This window comes from Sorex araneus, chromosome 1 (assembly GCF_027595985.1).
Source record: "Sorex araneus isolate mSorAra2 chromosome 1, mSorAra2.pri, whole genome shotgun sequence".
Classification (NCBI taxonomy): domain Eukaryota; kingdom Metazoa; phylum Chordata; class Mammalia; order Eulipotyphla; family Soricidae; genus Sorex; species Sorex araneus.
In genome coordinates, this window is record NC_073302.1 from 385,518,566 (window position 1) to 385,544,940 (window position 26,375).

The 26,375-nt window shown below is 35.4% G+C and overlaps 1 protein-coding gene across 1 annotated transcript in view; it reads right to left on the bottom strand.

Annotated features, from left to right (window-relative positions):
- Positions 1–20,776, bottom strand: part of ASB4 (ankyrin repeat and SOCS box containing 4) — a 75,276-nt gene extending 54,500 nt beyond the window's left edge. The window contains exons 1-2 of the mRNA XM_004602198.2: positions 20,570–20,776; positions 10,776–11,075 (exon numbers count right to left, since the gene is read on the bottom strand). Coding sequence (XP_004602255.1) covers positions 10,776–11,075; positions 20,570–20,756 — 487 coding nt within the window. The 5' untranslated portion in view covers positions 20,757–20,776. The remainder of the gene's footprint in view (positions 1–10,775; positions 11,076–20,569) is intronic.
- Positions 20,777–26,375: the final 5,599 nt, after the last annotated feature.

Consider the following 26,375-nt stretch of genomic DNA (forward strand, 5'->3'; position numbering starts at 1 on the left):
TCTTCGTCGTATATATGATTCCTTAGTGCTTCTTTCAATTATTTGCTCATTCTTGGGGGGGGGGGGAGAAACAGAAATTAAAAAACATCTCTGCTTTGAAACTCTACTTTTTTCATCTATACATCTCTCCTAATTCATGAATACGTTTATTTTCACCATCAGCATCTGAAGGTTTGGGCAACTGACTCACATCAAGGACTCCACACAAAATTCTGAGTGATTTTAACAAAAATACACAGTCATTCAGTGCCTTGATCTTTCAGTTTCTGGATCTCCTACTCGCCAGTGACTTCATCCTACTCTGTGCTGTAGTAATTCTCACCCACAGTCATACCTGGACTCAGTTTTACCTAAAATTGACTAATATTATTCTCTTGATATCTAATTTGTGCTTCAATTTTCTGATCATAACCACTTTTCTTTGTATCATGACTTCATCAGAACCTTTCTCTCTGTTCTTTTTGTCCATTAAATGTTTCTTATTTTTTTTCTTGCCTCTCTTTCTAGTATAGCTCCCAGTGCCTTCATTTTAAAGTCACTTTTTTGCCAAAGTCTTTCTTCTAATTTACTGGTGATATGAACAAAGCCTGTCCAGAGTACACCCAACTGCTCTCTCTCTCTCTCTCTCTCTCTCTCTCTCTCACACACACACACACACACACACACACTCACACACACACACACACACACACACTCTCTCTATTTCTCTGTCTCTGTCTCTCTGTCTCTCTCTGTCTGAATCTCTGTCTCTGTCTCTGTCTCTCTCTCTCTCTCTGTACACAAAAGTAAAGAATATATGTAAGGTAAAAATCAAGATATAGGGGGCTGGAGCAATAGCACAGTGGGTAGGGCGTTTGCCTTGCACACCACCGATCAGGGTTTGATTCCCAGTGACCCATATGTTCCCCTGAGTATTGCGGGGGGTAGTTCTTGAGCACAGAGTCAGGAGTGGGCCTTGTGCATCACCAGGTGTGACCCAAAAAAAGCAAAAAAAAAATCAAGATATAGAGGTAGTATCACCAGTACAAGATTGGTATCACCATGAAAGCGAACAAAAATAGGACTCGATTCCCAAGACCACTCAAAAATCTAAGGCTTCTGTCCACTCTTCATACCCTCCTTATGACCCTTCAAAATAATTATTTTACACCATTTACAAACTTTTGACCCCTTTTCCTCTCTCTTCATGTCTTAACATTGAAAAATATCTTCCAATACGGAAGTTTTCCTTTAACTTTAATACTGCTTGTTAAGACTCATCCTTTATTATTTTTTAACCCCACCCCCTAATGCAATATAACAGAGACAATCCTGACTGTCTCTAGCTCTGGATCTTGTTTTCTAAACTTCTGGAAATTCTCACAATATAAATTTTTTCTCTCTTCTCTAATGTCCATTCACTAATAGGCCTTATCACCAGATTCGTAAATGCTGAGTTTTCTGTCATCTGCAAGAAAAAAAAATTCTCAGCTACACTTCTTCATATATGTTTATGTTTTATCTCCTCAAATACTCTTTAAAATACTTGTTCACAGTCATAGACAGTCTTTAACTTTTTTTTGAGTCATAGTTCCTTCTAGTACTATTTCTGAACTATTCACTTAACTGATAGGTATAACTAGATTCTATGTTACCAAATCTGCTGAAACCTTTTAAAACTCTAAACTTACTTAATTTAGCAATAGTATTTTATACGCCTGACTACTTTATCCTTTCTGACAAAATCTCTTAATATGGAAAACAAAGCATTGAATATTATAAATTGTATGCTGAGAATCATTTTGTCAGCATTGACGGTCAGATTGCTCTTGTTCAAATATACTACCTTTCCTAGTTCTAGTACTTACATCTAATTGAACATCTACTAAGTATTCAACCATTAACATTCAATTTTGTTATGCATTGGTTTATGCTAAGTTTAGTGAGGAAGCAGACACTACTCAAATAGACAAATAAAATACCAGTGCCACAAAAGCAAAGTACAAAATCCTATGAAAATGTGGAACAGCATAAGGATGCAACTTCATTTGAAGGAAATAAAAAATAATCTTTGTCACTGAAGTTTAAAAACCTTTCTTAAGTAGGAATAGAAAGCTGGGCAAAGAATGGGGAGAAGACAGTACATTCTAGACAACTTGTAAATGAATGATATCTGAATTCCCAGCCCACTTGATCCCAACCCAACCTAGAACCTAGAATAGTGATAATTATGTTTTGACCATCCAAAAAATGTTAGAGGTAGAGGTAGAGGCCTTTGTGTGTGTGTATGTGTGTGTGTGTGTGTGTGTGTGTGATTCTCACCAGTTTAAGAAAAAAAGTTATCTAAAGTTTGTATGTGACTATTTCCTTAAATAAAAGGTCCAGCCAGATCCTGCATAGTAATACAATCAACCATAGACCACCAAAGAGTTAAATTCTAAATAAGCTTTTAGTCACCATCCTTAAATATCAATAGATATCAAAGAATTATAAAATATGTAAGAAAAACCTTTAATATGATAGAGAATTAAAAGCAGAGAAAAATCATCTAGAGTAAATCTTCCAGAATGTAGAATATAAATATAAGAGTAAAAAAATATATATTTATTACAAAACAATCATAGCAAAATACAAGCAGTACAATATCTAAAAGCAGTGCTTTAAAGAACAGAGCATACAGAAAACTGAAGAAAAGATTTCATGAGAGAAATAATTAGGGAACATTTTTTAATATTCATATATTAAGACATTAATATATTTTAGGGAACATTTCTTAATATTGGTATATATGGATATATGAATATTAACATATTTTAGGGAAAATTTCTTAATATTGATATATATGAATATTTGGAGACTGAAACAATAATAAGGGAATTTAAAATAAAAAAAGATAAGGTGGATCATTATGGCTATTCAAAACTAAGAGAAACAATTAAAATTTTTTTTAATTTTTTAAAATAAAAGATTTAAATGCCCTCCCCCACTTCTGCCACCTTAGTTGAAGATAATAAATATTATATAAAGGATAAGAATATAAAGGGGCTTCCATTTCTTAAGCACAGTACTGGAAACCAAGGACAATGAATAATGTAATTCCTTTATTGTTGAAAATAAGATGGTTATCAATCTAGAGTTGTACGCCAGTTTGGGGTGCAACTAATGCATTTTGGGGCATATATTATTTTTTCTACTCTTTTGCATTAATCCATCAGGGCCTGTAGTCATCCAGTCAGGCAATATACCAATGCATATACTTTGGAAGACTTGATATCCAAGAAGCAGAAAATTAAAAAAAAAAAGGGGGAATCTCTAGAATGATGTGAAATAGAGGTCCCAGAGTGATAGTGATTCATGAGATATACAGCAAGCTAGCTCTGGATGGAGAATTTTGAAGCCTCCAGAAGGGACTTTTGAGTCTGATTGAAAAATAAATCTGATTTTGAAAAATAAAACAGACTGATAGGATGTCTGTTGAATTTAGATATTTTCAGAGAGGATTGGAAATGTGGCTAAAGGTTTAGCTTTGAAAGACTGGGTTTTATATAGAAAAACAAGAAAAAAAAAGAATAAAGAAGTTCATTAAGTCTTAGGAAAAGAAAATGTACAATGAATCAAAGTTATCCTATTTCACTAAAAGTCTCAAAATTATAATGCAACTATATTGCAAACATTTTTTATTTAAAGTCACTAATAAATGGGTAGAGGACTATATCCTCATCTTCTATAGTAATAAAATAATATAGTATCAGAAAACCACTTTCATTGCTATTTTTTCCATTTTCCATATAAATTAAAGATATTTATTTAGGGGCTGGAATTATAATACAGAGAGTAGGGTATTTGCCTTGCACACAGTCGACCCGGGTTCAATCCCCAGCATCCCATATGGTCCCCCAAGCACCTCCAGTAGTAATTCCTGAGTGCAGAGCCAGGAGTAACCCCTATGCATCAACGGGTGTGACACAAAAGGCAAAAAAAAACCCCAAAGATATTTATTTAGCAATGTTTAGGACATAAACATAAAATTAATCAGCTATAAGAAGTGAAAGTGATTACATCTGTCAAGCAAGTTATCCAGAGCTATATGTTTACTAGGAAACCTTGAATATAGCACCTTTTCAATGTCATATATTCAAATTTTATATTTCTTTTGTTGAATATATTTTCAAGGCTCTTAAATTTGTTGTGATACTCAAAATACATCTTTCCTTACTATATAACTTCTGTCTCTTTGTTTTGGGCAATAGAAATACATATGTTAATATGATGGATCTCAAATGCACTACCTCTTCTACCTCAATTACGAACTTTGCTTGACCTCAGTTTCTTGGCTTTTTTATGTCGAATGCGAAATACTGACAGTGTTGTTTCCTACTTTCCAATATTCACATGTCTTATTTCGTTTATTCTTTCCTCTGGATTAGTGAAGTCAGAGAGTAAGTTCCTCTGGAGATCCAGCTCAGAGCTGAAGTGATGAAGTGAGAGTCTCAAACTTGTTTCTCTTCTGATACTTAAGGGAATTCTTCTACATTTCACCCCTGTATAGACCATCAACTTTATTCCATACTGATTAATAAGACAGTATCTCCCAAAATATATTACGATTTGACAAGGGATTGATTTTGGTGGGGGACCTTCTGGTGGTGCTGTTGGCCAGCCGGGACATGCCTATTAGTGCTCAGAGGGTATGCAGTGCCAGGGATCAAATCCTGAGAAGAAAGAAGGACATTTCTTAACCGAACTGATGTGAGAGGTGCAAGAATTTCATTGCCCGGTATTTACTATTATGACTATTATTGGTGTATGAAAGAACATTTTTACACTGGTGGGTCAATTTTTATAGTGATACAAAATTTCTCCTAAAAGAAATATAATGTCAATATTAAGAAAGTATTGAATTTGTATCGTACAGGTGGTTCTAACAGTACAGCAAATATGGCAAATGATCCCCAAGGTTATTTGTGAATGGCTAGGGTGGTCTGACTAATGCTGGTACAATGGATAAGATAAAAGATATAAGGATGGAAGGTTATGGACTGGTTTGAGAGATATCTATTATGTAGATATATCTATTTCTTGGTTAAAGAGAAGGCCAATGATATCTTGCCTTCCTATGTTTGTAATATTGATTAAGGGATTTCCTAACATTCAGGTAACATATCACCATCACACCAAGTGTCAGGGGACAGTCTTTAAAAGGCACAGTCTTCTATACATTCCCCTCATGCTATATTTTGCTAGGAAACATTTGAATTTTTATGGCTTTCCTGCAGTAACAAAATTTCCTCCAACTGTCAGGATTTGCTTCATGCAGAGCAAACCAAGTAGCTTTCATTTTCTTCCTATAAAAGAAAATAGGTAGGAATAATATGCTGCTTTTCAGCCTGCTAAACCTGACCTGACTCTCTTTATTCGTAAGGAAATGCAGGATTCACAGAGAGGACATTTTTACTGAGGTAAATAAGCCCTCTCAACTGATGAACACTATTATACTAATACCAAAGGAAACAAAGGCCAGAAGATGGGGGGCATTAAGTAGAAAGGCAAACAGAAAAATAGCAGACAAAATCCAGCATGGGACAAAGCTGGCTCTGCAACATTGAAAAACCGGGGGAAAATCCTTTAAGAGAAAATTGCATGCAATTTTTTGGCCTCAATTAGCCTTTTCCACAAAGAGCACTTTTCCACAAAGAGCCCATTAAATAGCAAATGAAATTACATCGGTTTTCAGTTGCCATGGCATTGGTTTTTCCTCTAATGGATTTCTCTGGTCTCGAGTTTAATGTTAACCTGACTTATGTCTGTGTGCTGTCTCAATTCCTTCTGTCCAGCTACATAGTGATATATGTGACTTTTCGAAGTGCCTACAACATAATCCAAGAGAGAAAATTCATCCTTCATCTATGTCCCTGGAGACTCAGAGTTAAACTGACCAATAGCCGCATTTCATTAGCCATGAACATAACAGTTTCCATTTATTGGGAGTTGTTCCCATCCATGCACTCAGGGCTCCTGGAGCCATTCCCAGATCAGCAAGAGATCAGTCATTGATTATTTCTCATGTGCAATATACTGCGTAAGAGGCTGAGACAGAAAAGTACAAAAGATAGGACACAACATATTGAATCTTCTAATCTCCCAGAGTAGGAGTCATATTTACAAACGCTTTCTCCTGTTTCTTCATCCATAAATGGGCATAAATTTCCTCAATTATCAGATAGATATTTATTTGTTTTTGGCTTTGACATATTGTCAGCCACAAAACTCAAAAAATAAAATTTATCATCCTAGGAGTAAAGTTTCTAAAATTGAAACAGTTTTTTTTTTAAGTTGCTAGCTATCATGGTGCTATCCAGTTTCACCTGGTGATTTGTGTATTTTCCGATATGCATAGTTATAAGTTTTTAAAAAAAAACAAAGTCTATTCCTATTCTCCTATAATTTGTTTTGAAAAATCTCATGTAGATGAATTTTTTTTGGGGGGGGGGGTTTGGGTCATCCCTCCAGTGCTCAAAGGTTACTCCTGGCTCTGCATTCAGGAATTACTCCTGATAGTGCTCGGGAGACCATATGGGATTCCTGGGATTGAACATGGGTCAGCTGCATGCAAGGCAAGTGTCCTAACCATTATACTATGACTTAGGCCCCTCAATGAATATTTTTTGACTACATAATATTTAAGATGTTTTATATGAAAGCAATACAACTTAAAATTTTTCTCTAGGCTATAGAGATAAATTTCAGTTTCTCAGTAATATAAATAAATAAGGGAACAAAGACATAAGTAAATTTGCAAGACCCCAAATATATTTTTAAAATTTTGATTTTAGGGTGTTGGACCTGTAGCACAAAGAAAGTGGCCCTGGTGGCCCCCCACATTAGAATGTCAGAACAGCATCACAAATGTGCCCTGGCTTTGAACAATTCATCTCATAGAAAGGACCAACTACTGCTGAGGCCCCCAAACTGCAGAGAAGGTCCCACAAACGCTAGAAAAATAAAATATATATTTTAATCTTTGATCAATCTGAGAAATCTACTTTTTGTGTTTAATAGTGATCTAGGGAAGACTCACTCTAAATGATTTTGGTATTTACTTTAAAGCTATTAACAACCAAAATCAGTGAAAAATTAACAAAGATCCCTAACTCATGAGCTGGCTAGATCAATATCCAGTGCATATTTGGCCAGGATAATTTTTATAAAGATACCAAGATAGCAATTCAATGGTGAAAATAATCGTCTATCAACAAATGCTGTTGAAACTATTGGACACCCATTAAAAATAAAATGAACCTTGCCCCATTCTTCACACAATTAAGAAAAACTAATTTGAAAAGAATCCAAGATGTAAAAGTAAAACCCCAAGTTATGAACTTATAGAGGAAAATCGGGGCAAAATTTTTGTTACTTGAACTAGTTAATATATCTTACCTAGGATAAAATAAAGATGATCAAATAGAGGAGAAAAATATCTAATAAGTTGAATTAATAAAAAAATAAATATGTTTATCCTTTTTTCCTTTTTTTAGAGATACTCCACACAACCAGGTAGTGTGGAATACTTTTAGGTTTTAATTTTTTAATTTTATTATTATTATTATTTTACTTTTTGGGTCACACCCGGTGATGCACAGGATTATTACTGGCTCATGCACTCAGGAATTACTCCTGGTAGTGCTTGGGGGACGATATGGGATGCTGGGAATCGAACCTGGGTCAGCCACATGCAAGGTAAACACCCTACCAGCTGTGCTATCACACCAGCCCCTAGGTTTTTATTTTTGACAATATTAGGAAAGTAGAAATCCAAGAAAGAGTTAAAATATAAAAAACCCACATATCTGATAAAGAGAGAGCATGAATATTATGTAACAAACTCTTAAAAATAGTAAGAAAACAACCCATTGACAAAAGAGGAGCAAAATATAAGAACAGACATTTTACCAAATTAAAAATAGATAATAGATATGATAAATTCATGAAAATATACACAATGCCTAAGGAGATAAAGGGAATTAAAATGAAAATAATATTTCCTATTATATACCTACTAGAATTATTAAAATGACTAATATATATTAATTTAATCTGACATTACTAAGTTCTGGCAAGTGTAGAAGGCAAATGGAAATCTTATACATTGTTGGCAGGAATGCAAAAAAACAAACTACTTTGGACAACACTTTGGCAGTTTCTTATAAACTTATTATACAAACTCATCATCCTACTCTTTGGTATTTATCCAAGAGAAATTAGAATATTTCCACACACAAAAACCTGTATATAAATATTTGTACCATGTTTTTTTAATTGCCAAAAACTAGATAGTCCAGATGCCTCTTTAGGAGGGGTGAATAAATGATTTAATATCTTTCCAATTAATTCTACTCAGTAGTAAAATGATTTAATGTGCCAGTGAGTACAATCACATGAACTAATTCAAATATATTATATTAAGTGAGAGAAAACAAATTAAAAACCTATACATTATGTAATTTAATATGAGTTTCTGAAAATGCCAAAATTACAGGGTTAGAAAACATATAAGAATGGGAGGGGATATAGAATGAAGAGATCAATACAAAGGGTATCAGGAACATTTTTGAGATATTTGTGTTTGTGAATTTAACAGTGTGTGTGAAACTATAGCTCTAGAATTTTGACCTTTGTTGGAGGGCACAAGCAGCAGTGCTTATAATTTCAACTTTTAAAAACAAGATATAATGATGTCCCACATGATTCTTTCACCAGTCTCCCCATCTTTAAAAAAAAAAAAGCAGCACTATCCACTCTTTTTCTAAAGGCAAAAGGCTAACAATAATACTCAAAATTTCATTTTTTTTCACTCCCATCCTCAAACCACATGTAATCTATGTCCAGATATGATAAATTCTACTTCCATACATGGTAAACCCACTTGTAATTTTCCTACTCAAGTTTGCCCAAATGTATAAATTATTACCCTTTTACCTACACTATTGCAAGAGTTCCTTTGCTGGACTACCTGCTTCTGTTCTTGGCCTCCTCCAATTCAATTTTTGTATAACTCTAGAGTGAGGAGTTTAAGTGAAAATGGTCTAGCTGCTTCTATCACATCCATAATATTCCAGAGGACAGCCCTCCATCTTCTTGTCCCTCTCATCCTATCCTACCATATCATACCCCGATTACACTACTTTCTTCCATTTGATAAGTAGTTTTTTTATTCTCCTAGCAACTTTGCATAGAACGTTTCTTATACTAGATTTCTCTTCTTCTTGTCTCCTATTTTGTGTGTTTTGCTCTTTATTTTTTTTGTTTTGTTTCGGTTTGGGGGCCACAAGTGGTGGTACTCAGAGCTTACTTCTGACTCTGCACTCAGGGATCACTCCTGGCAGGTTCAGAGGACCACATGTGATGCCGGGGATCTAACAGTGAACGGGCCCTGTGCAAGACAATCTCTCGACCCACTGTCATATCTTCTCAGACCCCCTCTTGGCTCCTATTTTATTTAATTGAATAATTCATTTTGAGTACTACCTCCAAATATCCTAATTAATTGGCCTGGGGCTCACTGTGGTCATTATGGCATCTGGATTTTTTTTAATTCTATTTTTTTAAATTCTATTTAGACATCATGATTCACAACATGATTAAGTAGAAATGTTTCAGGCACAAGATGTGACTCCACCACACCCAACTCCAGGGTGTCAGCAGTGCCAGCATTATCCCACCACTATCTCTAGGTCCTTTCTCTCCCATCCACTCACCCCATGTCCTCAGCAAAGTCAGTTCTATCAGCCAAGTTCCAGGGACTGGTATCAATGACCGTTTTTTTATTCCTTTATTGTGCTTTTTTTTCTTTTGGGGCTGGGGGGGGGCAACACCTGGATGTGATCGAGGCTCAGTCCTGGAAGTGCTCAGGGGATCACAAGTTGTGGTGCTGGGGATTGAACTGGGGTCAACTATGTGCAAGTCAAACACCTTAACCTCTGTATCATCTTTCTGGCCTATTATGTCTCTTTATACTCCAGGTTTTTGATGGATGGTTTCTCTCAATTTTAAAGTTTTAGCTTATATGCCTTTAAAGTCTTTCTACATTTCATAATAGTCACTACTGACATTCTCTTTCATAATGCCTTGATTTTCTCCTTTTCCAATTTATAGCTCTCTACTTATAAATGCATTAATTTCATTTATGTTTATCTCCCTACCTTGCAAGGAGAAATGATTTCCTTTGTCTCTTACTTAGTACATTACCATGCTCATATCAGGAGTTAGATATTTGCTAGATAACTGTGGAAATTAACTTCCTACACTTTAAAAGTAAGAGCATTATTCTAATATGAAAGACTTGAGCCAGTATAACTATAGCACTGTAGCACTGTCATTCAGTGATTTGTTCGAGTGGGCACCAGTAATGTCTCCATTGTGAGAATTGTTATTGTTTTTGGCATATAGAATACACCACGGGTAGCTTGCCAGGCTCTGCCTTGCGGGCGGGATACTGTCTGCAGCTTACCAGGCTCTGCAAGAGGGACAGAGGAATCAAACCCGGGTTGGCCACATGCAAGGCAAACTCCCTACCCACTGTGCTATCGCTCCAGTCTTATGTTTATATTTTTAATGTGGATGCATTTTAGGGTCCCAAGGACCAATGTAAATACAATGTATAAACATATATATGTACATACATTTATTTTAGAACATTCTTAATTAGTCTTAATGAGTAAAAGTTCCTACTATATTGCCCCAGTACACCAAATTTTAAACCCATGAGTGGATTACATTAGCCACCGAGAAAGACTTACCTCTCCAAACCAACTGCTTGGCACAGAGAATGGAGCTTGGAGTTGTACAGAAGTGCAGGGCTGTGTGTCCACTTAAGGAGTAGCTGTTGAGCTTTGCTCCATGGTCACAGAGAATCTTAACACAATCCAAGTTTGCCATTTCACAAGCCACATGAAGAGGGGTTTTCCCATTTGGTCTACAGTTGATTGTAGCATTATGGTCCAGTAGCACCAGAAGACATTCTATGTGACCAAACAAGACAGACAGGTGCAGGCCGGTTGCCCAGGAAGACTTTAACTTATAACTGGGCAACCAATATCCTAAAAAAAAAGAAAAGGATAGGGGTGGGGGGGGGAGAGAAGGTTTAACTTCATTGTCTAAGATTTTTCTTTTATTTGTGAAGATTTTATTTTTAAGTATTTTACTTTGGTCACATTTAATGATTACGGGGAACATAGTTGTCCTCTAGCACAGCTCCTCTTCATATGGTACAGAGATTTTAGGTATTATTTTCTATCAGTTGCTCCCAAATGTTCAACTCTTCCCCACTCTTCCTCTTTTCTTCATTTTCTTCCTTGTCCCCTCTATGTGTCTCACCACCAACTTCTATACACTGAACTAGCTTTTTATTTTTCCTGATGCAGTATTTGATAATCTATGACAAAGATAGCTTTACAAGCCTTATTTCAAGATCAATAGCTAGAGCCATGATATTACACTCAGTCTGAGCTGGAAATGGGAAACAAATACAAAAAGATGAAATACTGATGGCAAGATGAAGATGTAGGAATAGCTTGACAACTTAGAAGAGGCCACGGTTGAAAAAACAGAATAAGTTTTGCACGTGGGTAAATTAAAAATTTGCATTTAAGATATTAAAATTCATCTATAGAAATAAAAGGTAAGTAGAATATACTTTAATGATGATTTGAGTAAAGAGTGAGTTGAAGCAGCCAAAACGCTAATATAATTTTAAGCTGCACTAAGAGAAGAGTAGTGCCCAGAGCAAGAGAAGTAAAAGTTGTATTCTTCATTGATTAGATGAAATAAAAATAAATCTAGAATACGGTGGCTCTATCTGGGCATCAGGGATGAGCATCTGGAGGTATTCAGAAGATGACCTCATTAGAAATGGGGTCTGGTCATCAGATGCCAGAAGTCTTTTATTTAAGTGAATAATACTGTGCATATGTGGCCCCAGGGTATTTATCCTATAAGTATAACCTCTCATGTGTGAAATGCCCTCTGAGAACTACTGTACTGCCATAGGAATGCCATGTGCATTGAATTCTCTGTATAGATTCTAAGGTTCCTAGGAGCTATGAATCCTGACAACACATCCTAGAGTCAAGACTATGATCTAAAAAAGAAAGAAAGAAAGAAAGAAAGAAAGAAAGAAAGAAAGAAAGAAAGAAGGAAGGAAGGAAGGAAGGAAGGAAGGAAGGAAGGAAGGAAGGAAGGAAGGAAGGAAGAGAAGAAAGAAAGAAAGAAAGAAAGAAAGAAAGAAAGAAAGAAAGAAAGAAAGAAAGAAAGAAAGAAAGAAAGAAAGAAAAAGAGAGAGAAAGAAAGAAAGAAAGAAAGAAAGAAAGAAAGAAAGAAAGAAAGAAAGAAAGAAAGAAAGAAAGAAAGAAAGAAAGAAAGAAAGAAAAAGAAAGAAAAAGAAAGAAAGAAAAGAGAGAAATAAGGAAAGAAAGAAAGAAAGAAAGAAAGAAAGAAAGAGAGAGAGAGAGAAAGAGAGAAAGAAAGAAAGAAAGAGAGAGAGAGAAAGAGAGAAAGAAAGAAAGAAAGAAAGAAAGAAAGAAAGAAAGAAAGAAAGAAAGAAAGAAAGAAAGAAAGAAAGAAAGAAAGAAAGAAAGAGAGAGAGAGAGGGAGGTAGGGAGGGAGGGAGGGAGGGAGGAAGGAAGGAAGAAAGAAAGAAAGAAAGAAAGAAAGAAAGAAAGAAAGAAAGAAAGAAAGAAAGAAAGGAAGAAAGGAAGAAAGAAAAGAAGGACAGAAAGAGGGAAGGAAAGAAGTGTTTTACTCGGTAACAGTGCTCTTAATGGTTACTGATCAAAGTAACCAATCTTCATTAATTGTATGAATAAATTATGGCATTTTCCATCTAATTGAATATTATATAGCTATAATAAACAAGGGAGCAGTAGCTATGTATACTGATCTCAAAAAAATTAAAGTTATGTTATTTTAAAAATTCCAGGAAATGAATCCTGGGCATAATGTTCTATCATGTGAAAATATATTTGTTAACATTTAGAATGAGAAACTGGTTGCAATGGTGGCCTCTAAGAAGTACTGGGAAGCTGAGGGGCAAACAGGTCAATTTTGTTGGACTACAATGCCCCCATTTGCAGCTTTTAAATATTGTACCTTGTACTTGTGTGTTTATAAAAAACTAAATTAAAATATACTCTTGTCCCCCTGTCCAGAATTGAAAAAAAATATATTAAGGAAGGTATTTATAGGATCATGCAGATTGCAATGAATCATTTGGCCTTCAATACTAAATTGCTTTTTCTGCAGCCAACCCTCCAGCCTTCACAGCATACGCGCGCATGCGCGTGTGGTCACTTGTGGACACGCGTGCGCACACATTCTCACCCAGCCCCCCCACATACACACCCTCCTAATCTCTTTAACACTTTTAGAAATCTAGTAAAATGTGACATTTTTTAACTACCTTCTCTTTTCCAAATACACTCTTTAAAAGAAATCCAACATTAATTCACGCTAAGATCTGTTTATGGACTGACAATCATTTAAACTGTGACCTATGGGTTATGGCAGGGAAGGTATTAACCTGGGTTGAACATGTTCAATCTCCAGTACCACATAAGGTCCCCCAAGCCATGTCAGGAGTGATCCCTGAGCACAGAGTCAGGAGTATGCCCTGTTGATCCCCAAAAATAAAATACTAAGTTTTATCCTCTTCAAATTATCTGAATTTTTGTAAGATCTGTATATTACTAATATGTTCTAATATACTCATTTGACATTCTAGCATCAAAAAGGGAGAGATTTAGTGATACGGCTTTTGCTGGCAGAGAAAAATAGTATCATAGTTTAGGCTAGGGAGTATCTATCCCATGCTGTGTTTTGGAGGGAGGGGACATGCTTGTGGGGGATGGGGTGTGATTAGATATGCACACATAATATATGTGTATATAGCTACATATAGTTTTTAAGCTAAATGAAACACTGATTCGATAACAATTGAATCATTACTAACAATTCCTAATCATTTCACTTCTCAAAGTTTTTCAACAAACAATTTGCAAAGACAATTAGTTCTGTCTTGGAGAGAAACTGATACAGTTCTGAAACTGGAATGTGTTTTGTTCACTGATTAACAGCAAAAATTAGGCAGCACTATGCAGCAACGGATTGGAAACTCATGCTTCTGCAATGGGAAGAAAAATGATTTTGGAAAGGATGCAGCAGAGAGCTGATTAAGAAAATACCATTTTGATGTAAAATCAAAGAAACACAGAATGCTAGTGCTGGAGGGAAGATTATCCCGTCCAAGACTTTCATTTTCCAGATGAGAAAACTGCCACTTTTTCAGCCTGCTAGAGCCATAAGTCGCTTGCCTCACTACAAGCTAACGGACTCAGGATATCTGCAATGCAGGGTTTCCATCTGTCTTTGTCTTTGTGGATACAAAATAGGTTTAGTGCCAAGCTTACTTCACAAATCACAAGGAAGGAAAGAAGATCTCAAATTCATCTATAATATGTCACATCACTGATAAGAAAATGCAGTTGCTTGTTGATGGTTTTTTCCTCCTAAATTCCTCAATAGCATCTAGAGAAACTATCCTGCCTATTTATTACATAAATCAGTCTCTTCTGGCCTCTCGATTTCATTTGTGTGTCCTATTATCATAATCATTAACCAGTAAATCAGTCTTATAGAGCACAGGGCCTTGGCACTTAGCTGAATTGACTGTGCCCAGTTTGCTCTTAGAGATGAAGGTATGAAGGAGGAGTACAAGACACCTTTGCGGGTGCCCCAAGGAGACTGTTAGGAACAGACTGAAATGGAATCAAGACATTCAAGTGTGTGTCTTTGAAGCAGAGAAAATTCAGTAGTGATGTCCAGCAATTGGTTTCTGGATACCTAGGCCCTGAGCACAGCAAGAAAGTGTGGTGCGGACAAAGGGGCAGTGCATCACACATGAGCCACCACATACAATCTCAGACTCAAAATGAGGCTGGGCCCACAAGTCACTGCATGGCAGACATGGAAACCACAAGGTGTCCTTTCCCCCCATAAAGAGCTCCAATCCCAAGGTAAAGGCCATCTTAAAAAAAAACTGCAGCTCAGGGACCAGAGAGATAGTCTATCGGATGAGAGGCTTGTTTTGCAAGCAGCCAAACCAGATTTGGACTGGACACCACATATGATTCCCCAAGAATGATCCATGAGAACCACCAGATTGTGGCACAAATCACTCTTACCCCACTGCCTCCCTGGGCAAGGAGTGGGTGTGGCAGACTACAGATCAGTCAGCACCTGGTCACTATATTGTGACCATATGTCTAGTGATGAGCATTTGAGTCCAAAATATAACCACGATAGAAATACAGTTATCTAATCAGGTAGATTCATTTGTCATACTCCCCCTTCTTCCTACAGCTGAATTGCCCCAGGGTTTCAGAACCTAGAATGTGATTTATTCTTTGCATTTGTATTTCAAAGAGCCACCCCCCACACACACCTTGGCTCACCTCTGCAGAGCCAGGCTGCTCTTTACTTTGTGCTCAAGCAGCACAAAGGACATGGAACGAAGCTCCTGGGTTAGGGAATGAGTAGCCATCACCTCTCCCTAATGTGAACCAGTGACATTTTCATCCCCAGTCTATGGTCTAGTCCTGATGAGTCTGCAGAAAAGTTTTCCTTGAGCAAGGATTTATCCAGAAAGAAACAGATTGATTTGGGAAGTGCAGATTATTTCTCCTACGGAAAGGCCCTACTGAGAACATCCACATGCAAGCCATGGCCATTGTGGGTTTATAGTTTCCACCGTTACTTTTTGCCTTCCCGAAGCTATGACATGCAATCTGTTTACATAATTTCCTCATCATCAGTTTGTATATTATTATGCAGGGGGTTTTGAAAGAGTCTTGTCAGGACCTCCACTTTACAATGAAGTAAATATTTGGCAAAGATAAAGTAGTTTAAAGGGTCCATACTGCTATTCGAGGTCAACTCACTCTCTGGTTTCCCCCAAGCTCTTTAAAGAGCTTTCTCTGCAATCTGCTTGCAGGCAAGAATGCTAAAGATGCTTTAGAATTGTTACCCCTAAAAACATGCAGGCTAATACTGTGTTTAAGAACATTTTAAAGGCCAAGAAATCGACCTCAACAACTGAGTAGAAAGCGGCCTGGCTCAGAAAATATGAAAAGAGGCAAAGTGTCTAGACCATCATGTGGAAGAGGGGATTGATTCTACTCCAGGGTTCGGGGGTGGGGGGTGCACATATTTCTGGTAAACCTTCAGCTAAGCCAGGGCTCTGCAACAGTCATCAGCTATAATGTTATCTGAGTCCAAGAACCCCACACACGAGAAGCCTGTGTTATTACAGCCAAAGGTTACACACACTGCTCGTGGCTGGATTAGCAGACATTTGCTCTGCCTGTGTCCATGTATTTACACAGTCCTGGAGGATTATAGACTGAAGCACAATTCTTGGCTATTTTTTTGATAGCTAATATTTTTAGGATAAACCTCAGAGTTCCCCCAGGAGTGAAGAAAAGTAAGGTTAAAACGTAAAAATTTTTTACAAGTTTGAGCACCTGAGAAGGGAAAAAGCCTTTAGAGTAACAAGAAAGCCCAAGCAACAAATTCTGGCAAAGAGGAAAATTAGGTGATAAAGAGGTGATTCATTAACGGACTAGAAATAGGAGCTTTCAAGAGATTTGGATGGCAGGGGCTGGAGCAATAGCACAGCGGGTAGGGCGTTTGCCTTGCACGCAGCTCACCCGGGTTCAATTCCCAGCATCCCATATGGTCCCCTGAGCACCGCCAGGTGTAATTCCTGAGTGCAGAGCCAGGAGTGACCCCTGTACATCGCCAGATGTGACCCAAAAAGGAAAAAAAAAAGGATTTTTGGACGGCAGTTGTTGCTTAGTAAAGTAGACAGAGTACCTGCCAGAAAGTTTTCCAGTGAAATCATTCATTGGTTATTGTAATTAATAATATGATTAACCAACCTGCGGCTGTGAGCCATAACCAAAGTACTTAAGTGCATTACACTAATTAATAAAGTGACTCTGATTAACCTTTCTGACTAGGGAATTTCATACCAAAGAGATAAGTATGATAGTATGCCTGTATCAATAATGAGCCAGGGCTCTTATATTTGAAGAATAGAAATGTGTAGTTGGAAAAACCTCTAAAACAGCCTTTAATATTTGAATGTTTGAAGATCACCAGAGAGAATCACCCTGAAAAACCTTTAAGTTTTCTTAGAAACCCTCTTTTTACTTTAAATACTACAAGCTTAACACATAATAAACTTTATCCCATTGACATTCCTTGACTATTCAACAACCTATTATGTCTTGTGGTTAAAAATTTGTCCATCTATTTATCTTTTAATTACATTGTCCCCACTTTAAAGTGGTCATCCGGTAGATGCAATTTTGCTTATCGGCTTTTGCTTTTAAGGCTGTAATTGTCTTTCTCTTTCTCTGAGTATTCTCTCAAGTGTCTCATGCACACTTAACAGAGAAGGTTTTTTTTTTAACAAATAAAACATAATCTTATCTAAAGATTTAATTATGAAGTTTCAAATTACTTGAGGAAAATTAAATAAGATCACTCCAATTTAAGAATTAAATTATTAGATGCTGGGAATGGATAGGAATCACAGTTTGAAGCAACTCTGGAAGTGACTTCTAATTCACCTGACTGTGAAGAAAAACTACTTAAAAAGATGGTTCCATGTTGGTTTGTGTGCAGTGGGGGGTGAGAAACAGAAGTTCTTTCCACTTTTTTTCTTTTGCTTTCTTATAACATGCGCATTTTATATTTGTTCCCAAGTTCAATTTTGGATACTTAGTGCACCAAATAGACTGTGGATTTTGAGGGACAATGTTTAGACTCCAAGTCGAAATTTTCAGTTGCCTTCTCCTAAATTACAAACTAACTGTCATACTGACTTGGAACTCTATAGTTAGAGGAGAAATTTGGTAGCTTTTCAAAATCTTGTGATGAGTGTGCTGGTAGGTTAAAAAAATTAATGTGCTTCGGTATTATTGGTGCACTGAAAATATTTCTCAAGGCAATCAAATGTTGACTATAGAATTATTTTAATTATAGAAGCAGAGTTAAAGATAGCAAGATCTTGTACTTTTTACATACTATCTTGCTTTGTAAGCCAAAAATTAACTAAAACCTGAGGATTCCCTCACTTTCAAAGTAGGCTGTTCATGTTTTGTTTCCACATCCAGGTGCTATTTATGCAGTTTTATTTATTATAGGGAAATTAATCCAACTACACATTGATAATTTTACACTTCTCTGTGCAGTTTTTCGGAAGTGCTTTAAAAAAGGAAAACAAAAATGATTGCTTAGTAGCTCAACAACATTCAGCTTCCAAAAAGTTTGATTTGGTCTCAGAGTTTAACCCAAGTTGTACCTTCCACAAGCACATGGAAATGGTCTCATTCTTTGGAATTTTTCAGAAAGAAACTATATTAGCATTCACCAACCAACCAGTAAAGCCTGCCCAGCTCTGCATTGTTCCCTGTGAATTCTTTTGTGACTTAAGAAATTGATATAACCACTTTGTTAAACTTGCAATAGAATTCCATTTCTTACTTCCATTCCTGACTGACATAGTAAAAGATCTGACAACTAGACTGAAAGATATATTTTAAAAACTTGAAAAACCTTTAAAAACAGATGAGGATTTAATCTGGTTTAATGATATTCATACTGAACATAGAGCTACTGAATTTTTACTATATATATATATATATGTCTGAGCAAATGCACAAATACAAATACACAGAAATTCCTGAATAAAGCATAAAAAATATGACCATGAACACTGTTCTACCTGTGCATGTATCTACCTGGCATGCATCAAATGAAACTGTTCTTTTCCCAGAGGGTGTAAATTGCTGCCTCCTTATTTAAAAGCCACATTTTGCAATCCTAATACTATGAAAAAAACCTGCTATAATGAATGAAAATTTAGCACTATGATGAACATAGCAGTAGGCTCATATTGACAGAAAGAATTTAAAATGCATGTTTTGTTCATTCACAGGAGATGATATTATTGAAAGCAGAAGAAACAACCCTTTCTTCCTGAAAGACTGACTTCCTTTCTCATAACCTCAGACAACTTTCTGTGAGCTGTGCAATTTGGCATGCTCAAACTTAGAAAAGACAGTTTTCACAACTTCGAGGGAAAAAAAATTATCTGCTAACTTAGATCTAAGTCATGTTGCACTGGACAAAATGACAAGCTTAAAGGTAAATTTAAAATATATTTTGCCTTCATTGGATTTCACTTATCAATCTGTAAGTAAAAGCCACCTAAATACAGAATATACACTTTTTTCTAAACAGAACCTGTGAACTACTTTTTAAAAAATAAGCCTCTCCTTTGTCTTATAGTAAAAATAGCAAGACCAATTTATGATAAGGCTCACAAGTAAAAAATCGTACGCACAACAACTGATCTCTACTATTGAATACTTCCTTCAGCACTGACAGAGGATGGTAAGTTCACTACAACATATACATCATTAGCATTAGTTCTGCAAAATTGATGGTGCTGGCTATTTACCTATGAACAAAAAATATTTTAAGCATGGAAAAGAATTACCATTTCCCTTAAATGCTATACCAAGTCCTTATCATCTATTTTGTTTAAACAGTCATGTTAACACAGTGTCTGTTGGCAGTAGCTCACCAGATGGCCTCACTGCTCAAGTTCTCCCATTAACTAGCTGATTTAGGAAATTAGAATAGCGCGCTTCTAATTTATTTCTGATTTATTAAACATAGACTTAGAAAAATCACTTGATTAAAAAAATTACGTTCTAATTTTTGTTATCCTTAATTCTTTATGAGGAAAATATATTTTATTCAGAGTATATCTACAATTGTGATATATTACTATCGGCATGAGGGAAAAAGTTAACTTTGGTCTTCCTGGTTCAGTTTTTGCCCCAAAACTGAAAACTTGTTAGAATGGTGAAGACCATTAAGATAAATCAAGATACATCCTTATACATTCATTAACTATTGAAATGGGAGCAAAAGAAATCTTTTTTATCCAGATGGACATAAAGATGATATATCTTTAAGTGGCTATATTAACAGAGAATTAGCAGCCTGTTCCTAAGGCAGTTACACTGTCAGGATTTTATCTGAACAGCCTATTTAACCATTACCCACAGATAAATATCTTTATTTTATGCTACTGTAGGTAGAAAAAGAAATTAAAGAAAGGTACATTCTCAATGTTATTATCTAGAATTCCAAATTCCAGGCACAGAGGTAGAGAAAAAGTGGGGAAAAAAGAAATGAGAAGGAAAAAGAAGGAATGAAAAGAAAAGAAAGAAAAAGGACAAAAAGGAAAATGAAACATTATACACCACACACACACACACACACACCGCATATAAATTCCAGCCCAAGATGAATCCAAGCTTAAAAATAAAGAAAATATTAAATTAGATATATTTTCATATACATATTTAAAGAAACATATAGAGCTACTAGCTTAGAGTGAATGATGCACACTGTACATTTAAAAATCAATTTTCTATCGATTTTCAGCCTATATTTTTACCTTGTTTATAAGATGCCAAAACCATATTCTCATCTTCAACTTCAAAAACTGTGTCCACATCTATTTGCCTTTGGATTAAAATGGCCTTCAATTTTCCGAAGTCATTTGACTTTAGAGCCTCAAGGAAATTTTTCTTAACTAACTTGGCAGCTGCAGATTTAGTGATTGGGGCACCGGTGCCGTCCATCCTTCCTCTCCCTCTGAAGCTTTGTTGTGATTTATCAGGAGAGCAGCACCAAGCAAACAGGCACATGCGAGAGAGCCCACAAACTGTCGGCTAATTTTATCCCAAAGTTATGCTGATCCGTTCTATTTATATAGGGATCATTTCAAACTTCAAAATATCCTTCTTGGCTGTCACTGCATTTTCAGGTCTTTTAAACTGGTTCTATGATAATTGATTTATTGAATCATATATGATGTCAGCATAAAGGAAAATGCTCATAACACATTTCAGAGAACGAAATGTTGCTATTATTTCTTATATGATCAAAATAATAATGTAAGATTTAAAAGGTCTTGCTGCTTATTTTCTCCCATTTAGTAAAAACATCTGGTGTCCAACTAGAGAGTCAGAATCTTGCTCTGATTACCAATAACCAAAACCACAATTTTTTACAGTTGCTAATATATGTGCTTATGAAAACCTATAATTTTGTAATATAAGTCTGCACAATTAAGAATGGTCATACCCATTTGAAAACGAGCAGTTTTGCAAGTTTATGCTTAAAGAATTTCACTGTCAAGAAAGAAGGTAATGTTTTAGGTTTAAAAAAACTAAAGAGACTAAAAAGCTAAAAGCAACATACATGAAGTTTATTTAAACATTTTTAAATTAATAATTTAGAAAAGATGAAATTTGGACAATTGTTACATTATAAGCAAAGACTAAAATTACCTAATAATATGGAATTACTGCTCATTTTTTTTTCTTAAGGTGTAACTAAGTTATTGAGGTCATGTGGATAAACATCCTTAAGTGATGCTTTGAGGGATAATGTCATGGCACAAAATCTTTTTCTAATTGTGCTGAGATAAAAACACAAAATGTTAGTGTCTGTGTACACATCGATATGTCTGTGCATAGGTCTATGATCAGAGAATGAGAAAGCAAATGTGGCATAAGTTAAATATTTGTAAATTTAATAAATAATATATATGACTATAAACATTAGAGAGAAGAATACACCATTAAAATTTATAGCCTTTAAAAATAAGAAAAAATATTATGGTGAGTGTTAATTAGAATGCAAAAAAGTCACATATGCTATATTGTTGGTGAGAGTCAAAAGTGGTGCAAACTTTCTGCAAAATAACCAATTTGTGATTTTTTTAAAAACTTAAAATAACAGCATTTTATTCTTAGAATTTACCCAAAAATATAAGAGAGCTGCAAATCATAACACAAATTTTAACAATGATAGTCAGATTTTCACAAAGTGAGCACACCTCTGCATCCAGCAATCAGGTCAAATCATAAAATATTTCACATTCATGTGAAGCCTCACTTTAATGATCCAATGTTTTAAATGTTTAGAAGTGATGTTTAAATGTCCAGTGTTTAAAAGTGATATTCTTCACTTTTAATTTCAAGAAGATAAAATTTTAAGTTGAATATAACTTATAAATATTTATCAATTAAAAATATGGATAAATGAATTTAGATATATATGTGGATCATACATTGTTAATAATAGTAAACTCTTTGAAGCATTCTAAATGATCAACTGCTGAAAATCTGATAAAAAATTATTATATACCATAAAATAAAATACTTTCAGTCAGTATTATTAAATGATATAAACACAAACTTTTTATCTTTATATATATATATTTACAGTGTTCATATGAGATAAAATCACATATGAGATAGAGAAATAGTTATATTAAATGCCATCTGTTACATAAAGTATACACTTATATATATTTGCAATTTATATGCTTAGGAAGAAAAGTTTGCAAGCAAAATCCCAAATATTATCAATATTTATCTCCTATTGGTTAGATTACAGCTAATTTATCACTTTCTTTTTCTCAACTCAGCTACAATGTATATTTATGGTAAAAGTATTTCAGGTAAGAAAACATATTGATCAGAATAAGTTATTAACATAGAATAGCCACATATAGATTTCTATGAAGGAAACAAAAGAATCATTCTCAGAGCCTCAGTGCCTAGCATGAATGAATAAATGAATAAAAAATGAATTGTTCATTGATTATTTATAATGTCCTTAGCACTGTGTGTTAGTGGTAAATTAGACACGATTCTTTTAATGTCCACATTTTACTCAAGTATAAGTATAGTGTTAATTGATAATTTTGTCACTTCTTGACAAAGTTTATGAGAAAAAAAAAATCTAGGCAGTAAAAATATACCCAGAAAAGTCTCTGGTTTTTTACTAAAGGATAATTCGAGCTTAGTGGGTCGAGGGAGAACCCGCCACCAACAACATAAAATGAAAGCCTAATTTCATAAAGGAAGGACATTACTTTTTAATCTGTGTTAAGAATAAATGTATGAAAAATATTTTTTTCAAATTTCAGAGGAATAAACATATTATGCAAGGTTATATGAAAAGGGTCATTTTTAAAGACATTCATGAGTTGTCTTCAGTCTTGCTCTTTCTCTTACATCTTTTGATATTTTGGTGAAATACAGTTTAGTGGTTAGAGTTTCCACTGATCAAATCCTCATGTCTTCTAAAATTTTCTTACTCAATTATTATCAGAAATAATCCTGCTGAATCTTCATTAGTATATGATTTAACATATTATTTAGGCAGTTCTCCAAAATTTTGGTCCTCTTCTTACCTAAGTTGCAAAATTTTCAATTTCACTTTGCAATGAATGTTACATAATCTGAGATATGGTTTGTGATTCAAGGATATAGTCTCATTATTTAAGTTTTCCATCTTATGACCTATCTTATGACTAAGATAACTTAAAGGCAGTTAATAGACCCCCTCCTAATGGTTTTAAAGTTTTCAATTTATTAATCAGAAATTTTACATTTTCTGCTCCTAAGAAGAGACTAATGAATAGAGGGCAGACAAATATCAATGAGCATTCAGAGGATAAAATAATACATAATAAAAATCACACATCTTGATTCACAGAGTAGTCCATTCCATTACTAGAAAATTCTCTTTCCAAGAAAAAAATTTCTTTCCTTTTTTTTTTCTTTTTGGGTCACACCCAGCAATGCTCAGAGGTGACTCCTGGCTCTGCACTCAGGAATTTCTCCTGTCCGTTCTTGGGGGACCACATGGGATGCCGGGGATTGAACCCCGGTAGGCCACGTGCAAAGCAAAAGCCCTACCCACTGTGCTATCGCTCTGGCCCCAGTTTCTTTCCTCTTGAGTCAAAAATTTGCCTATCCAAAATTTCTTTCTATTGAATCTAATTATGAATATGTAGCCATATCTTTATTTTAGGAGTATTCTTGAAGAAAATCTTTCAAAAATAGCATCTTATATGTATGTACTTATATATATATATTACCAATAATTTTTCCCCAATTAGTCTCAACTCTTCCGTATTGGGTGGGTTAAAGCATTTTTTTCCCTCTTGTTTTTCATATATTAAAAGTTAGTGCCCAAGATAGGATATATTATTCCCAGAGGAAGCTGCCAATTACGTGTTACGATAAGTGGCTAGATAGTCTGTTTTTGCTAAAATTGTATTGGCATTTTCAGGGAGCACTTTGCAAATCTCACACATGGCATTTTATTCAGCCCCTCAACAAATACCTGTCTAGTACCTACCAAAAGTCAGATATTTCCCCTGGATATACAGCAGAGAACACAACAGACAAAAATTCCTGCCTTGTGGAATTTGAATGCTAACAGTTAAGAGGCAACAGAAGTCCTTGGGTCTCTTATATACTTACATATCTCCTATATAATAGAATTTGTTGCAAAATTGCAAATTTACTGAATTTCAAGCAGAAACATTAGATTCTATTTATAGCCAATTAGTTGATCTAACTCTATGAGTTTTCCACTTTTCTTTTTTTTTTCTTTTTGGGTCACACCTGGCAATGCTCAGGGGACCATATGGGACGCTGGGAATCGAACCCGGGTTGATTGCATGCAAGACAAACGCCCTACCCACTGTGCTATCGATCCAGCCCCTCTCCACTTTTCTTATTGACCAGAAGGACAAATAAGTTTTACATCCTCTTGTTATGTTTAGTCTGATTCACGCTTGTATTGTGAAAGAACATCTATAAATCCTTCAAGCATTGTCCTTGAGATACAAGGACATAAGATATCAAGAAAGATTTGCTTAATTTACATAATATTGCCTTTCTAAAAGTCAGCATTGAGATTTAAGTCTGATCAAAGATACTCCCATACTTGGGGCTGGAGCGATAGCACAGGGGGTAGGGTGTTTGCCTTGCACGCGGCCGACCCGGGTTCGAATCCCAGCATCCCATATGGTCCCCTGAGTGCCACCAGGAGTAATTCCTGAGTGTAGAACCAGGAGTAACCCCTGTGCATTGCCGGGTGTGACCCAAAAAGCAAAAAAAAAAAAAAAAAAAAAAAAGATGGTCCCATACTCTCCCTCCTTGGCTTTTTAAAGGTCTAGGGTGCTCCCACACTTTCCTTCTTTGACTTCAAGACTTGGGCCCTGAAGGCTGAAGGCATAAAGAAATATGATTCAAGGATAAACTTCTTAAAGCACTGCTTTAATGAATAAAACTAAATACTTTAATCAATTTGAATATTCCCCCACAGAAGCTATTTCAGTCCTGTGTATCTGAAAATGATTCAAAAAATAAAATAAAAATAAAAATAAATTAAAAATAAAATAAAATTATTTATTTTGCAACAGCAGTAATTTCCATAAAGAAATGTATGAAATTGAGAATGTTACCTGCATTAAACTGCTCATCAATTTATCTGAGCAACAGAAGATAAAATATTATTTGTACTTACAAAACAACCATTTCATTACACTGTCCATCAGAGTCATTCTACCCAATGTTAATAAAACAGACTTGAGGCCTGCCTAGAGCATCCAGACTGCTGTTTTAACTTGCTGCCTCTCTAGGTCTTGTGTGGCTAAATTACACAGTTGCCATGTTTAATACAGTTTTTCAGGTCTGACAGAAAATTCCTGTCTTCTCGGCTCTTAAAAATGAAATCTCCATCCTGTAAGATGAGTCTTTTATTAGTGTTCTGTGACATGGTCAGGACAGTGTCCTCTGGTCTTGTAACAAAATGAAGAGCTTTCTGCCAAAGTGATGTTATTGTAGCAAATGGTCTGGAAGACCCTCTCGTAGTCTCTGGGGAACTGGCCGGAGGTGGCCACAGGCACAGAGGGCTGGCTGCTACTTTAGTTTTCTTGATGTCTATGTCACCACACTGGCTACTTGAAGAATTTTCTCTGACACACAAATAGTGTCAGAGTCCATTAAGGCATTAAAACAGGGATTTGATGCTGCTAAGCTGCATTTATTTATCAAGTTCAACTACAAAGAAGATAAGAGAAGTCAAAGTTTTTAAAAGAAGCCAAACTTTACATAAAAACAGTATTCCCCTGAGTTTCCCTGACTTTTCCAGAAGGTAAATTAGGATGTCCTTGTCATCAGCTAGCTCACAGAACTCCCTGGTAACTCATCCCTTCTTAGCTATTATGCTTAGATCTGTCAGGTAGCATCTTACTTATGACCTGTCAGCTTCCTTTTCTAACACTGTCTTATATGTGACAGTGTTAATACTTTGTATAAGGTATTATATTATGATCATTCAGGTATTTTGGAAGCTCAGTAAAGCTTAGGAGTAGAGTTGATAGTTAT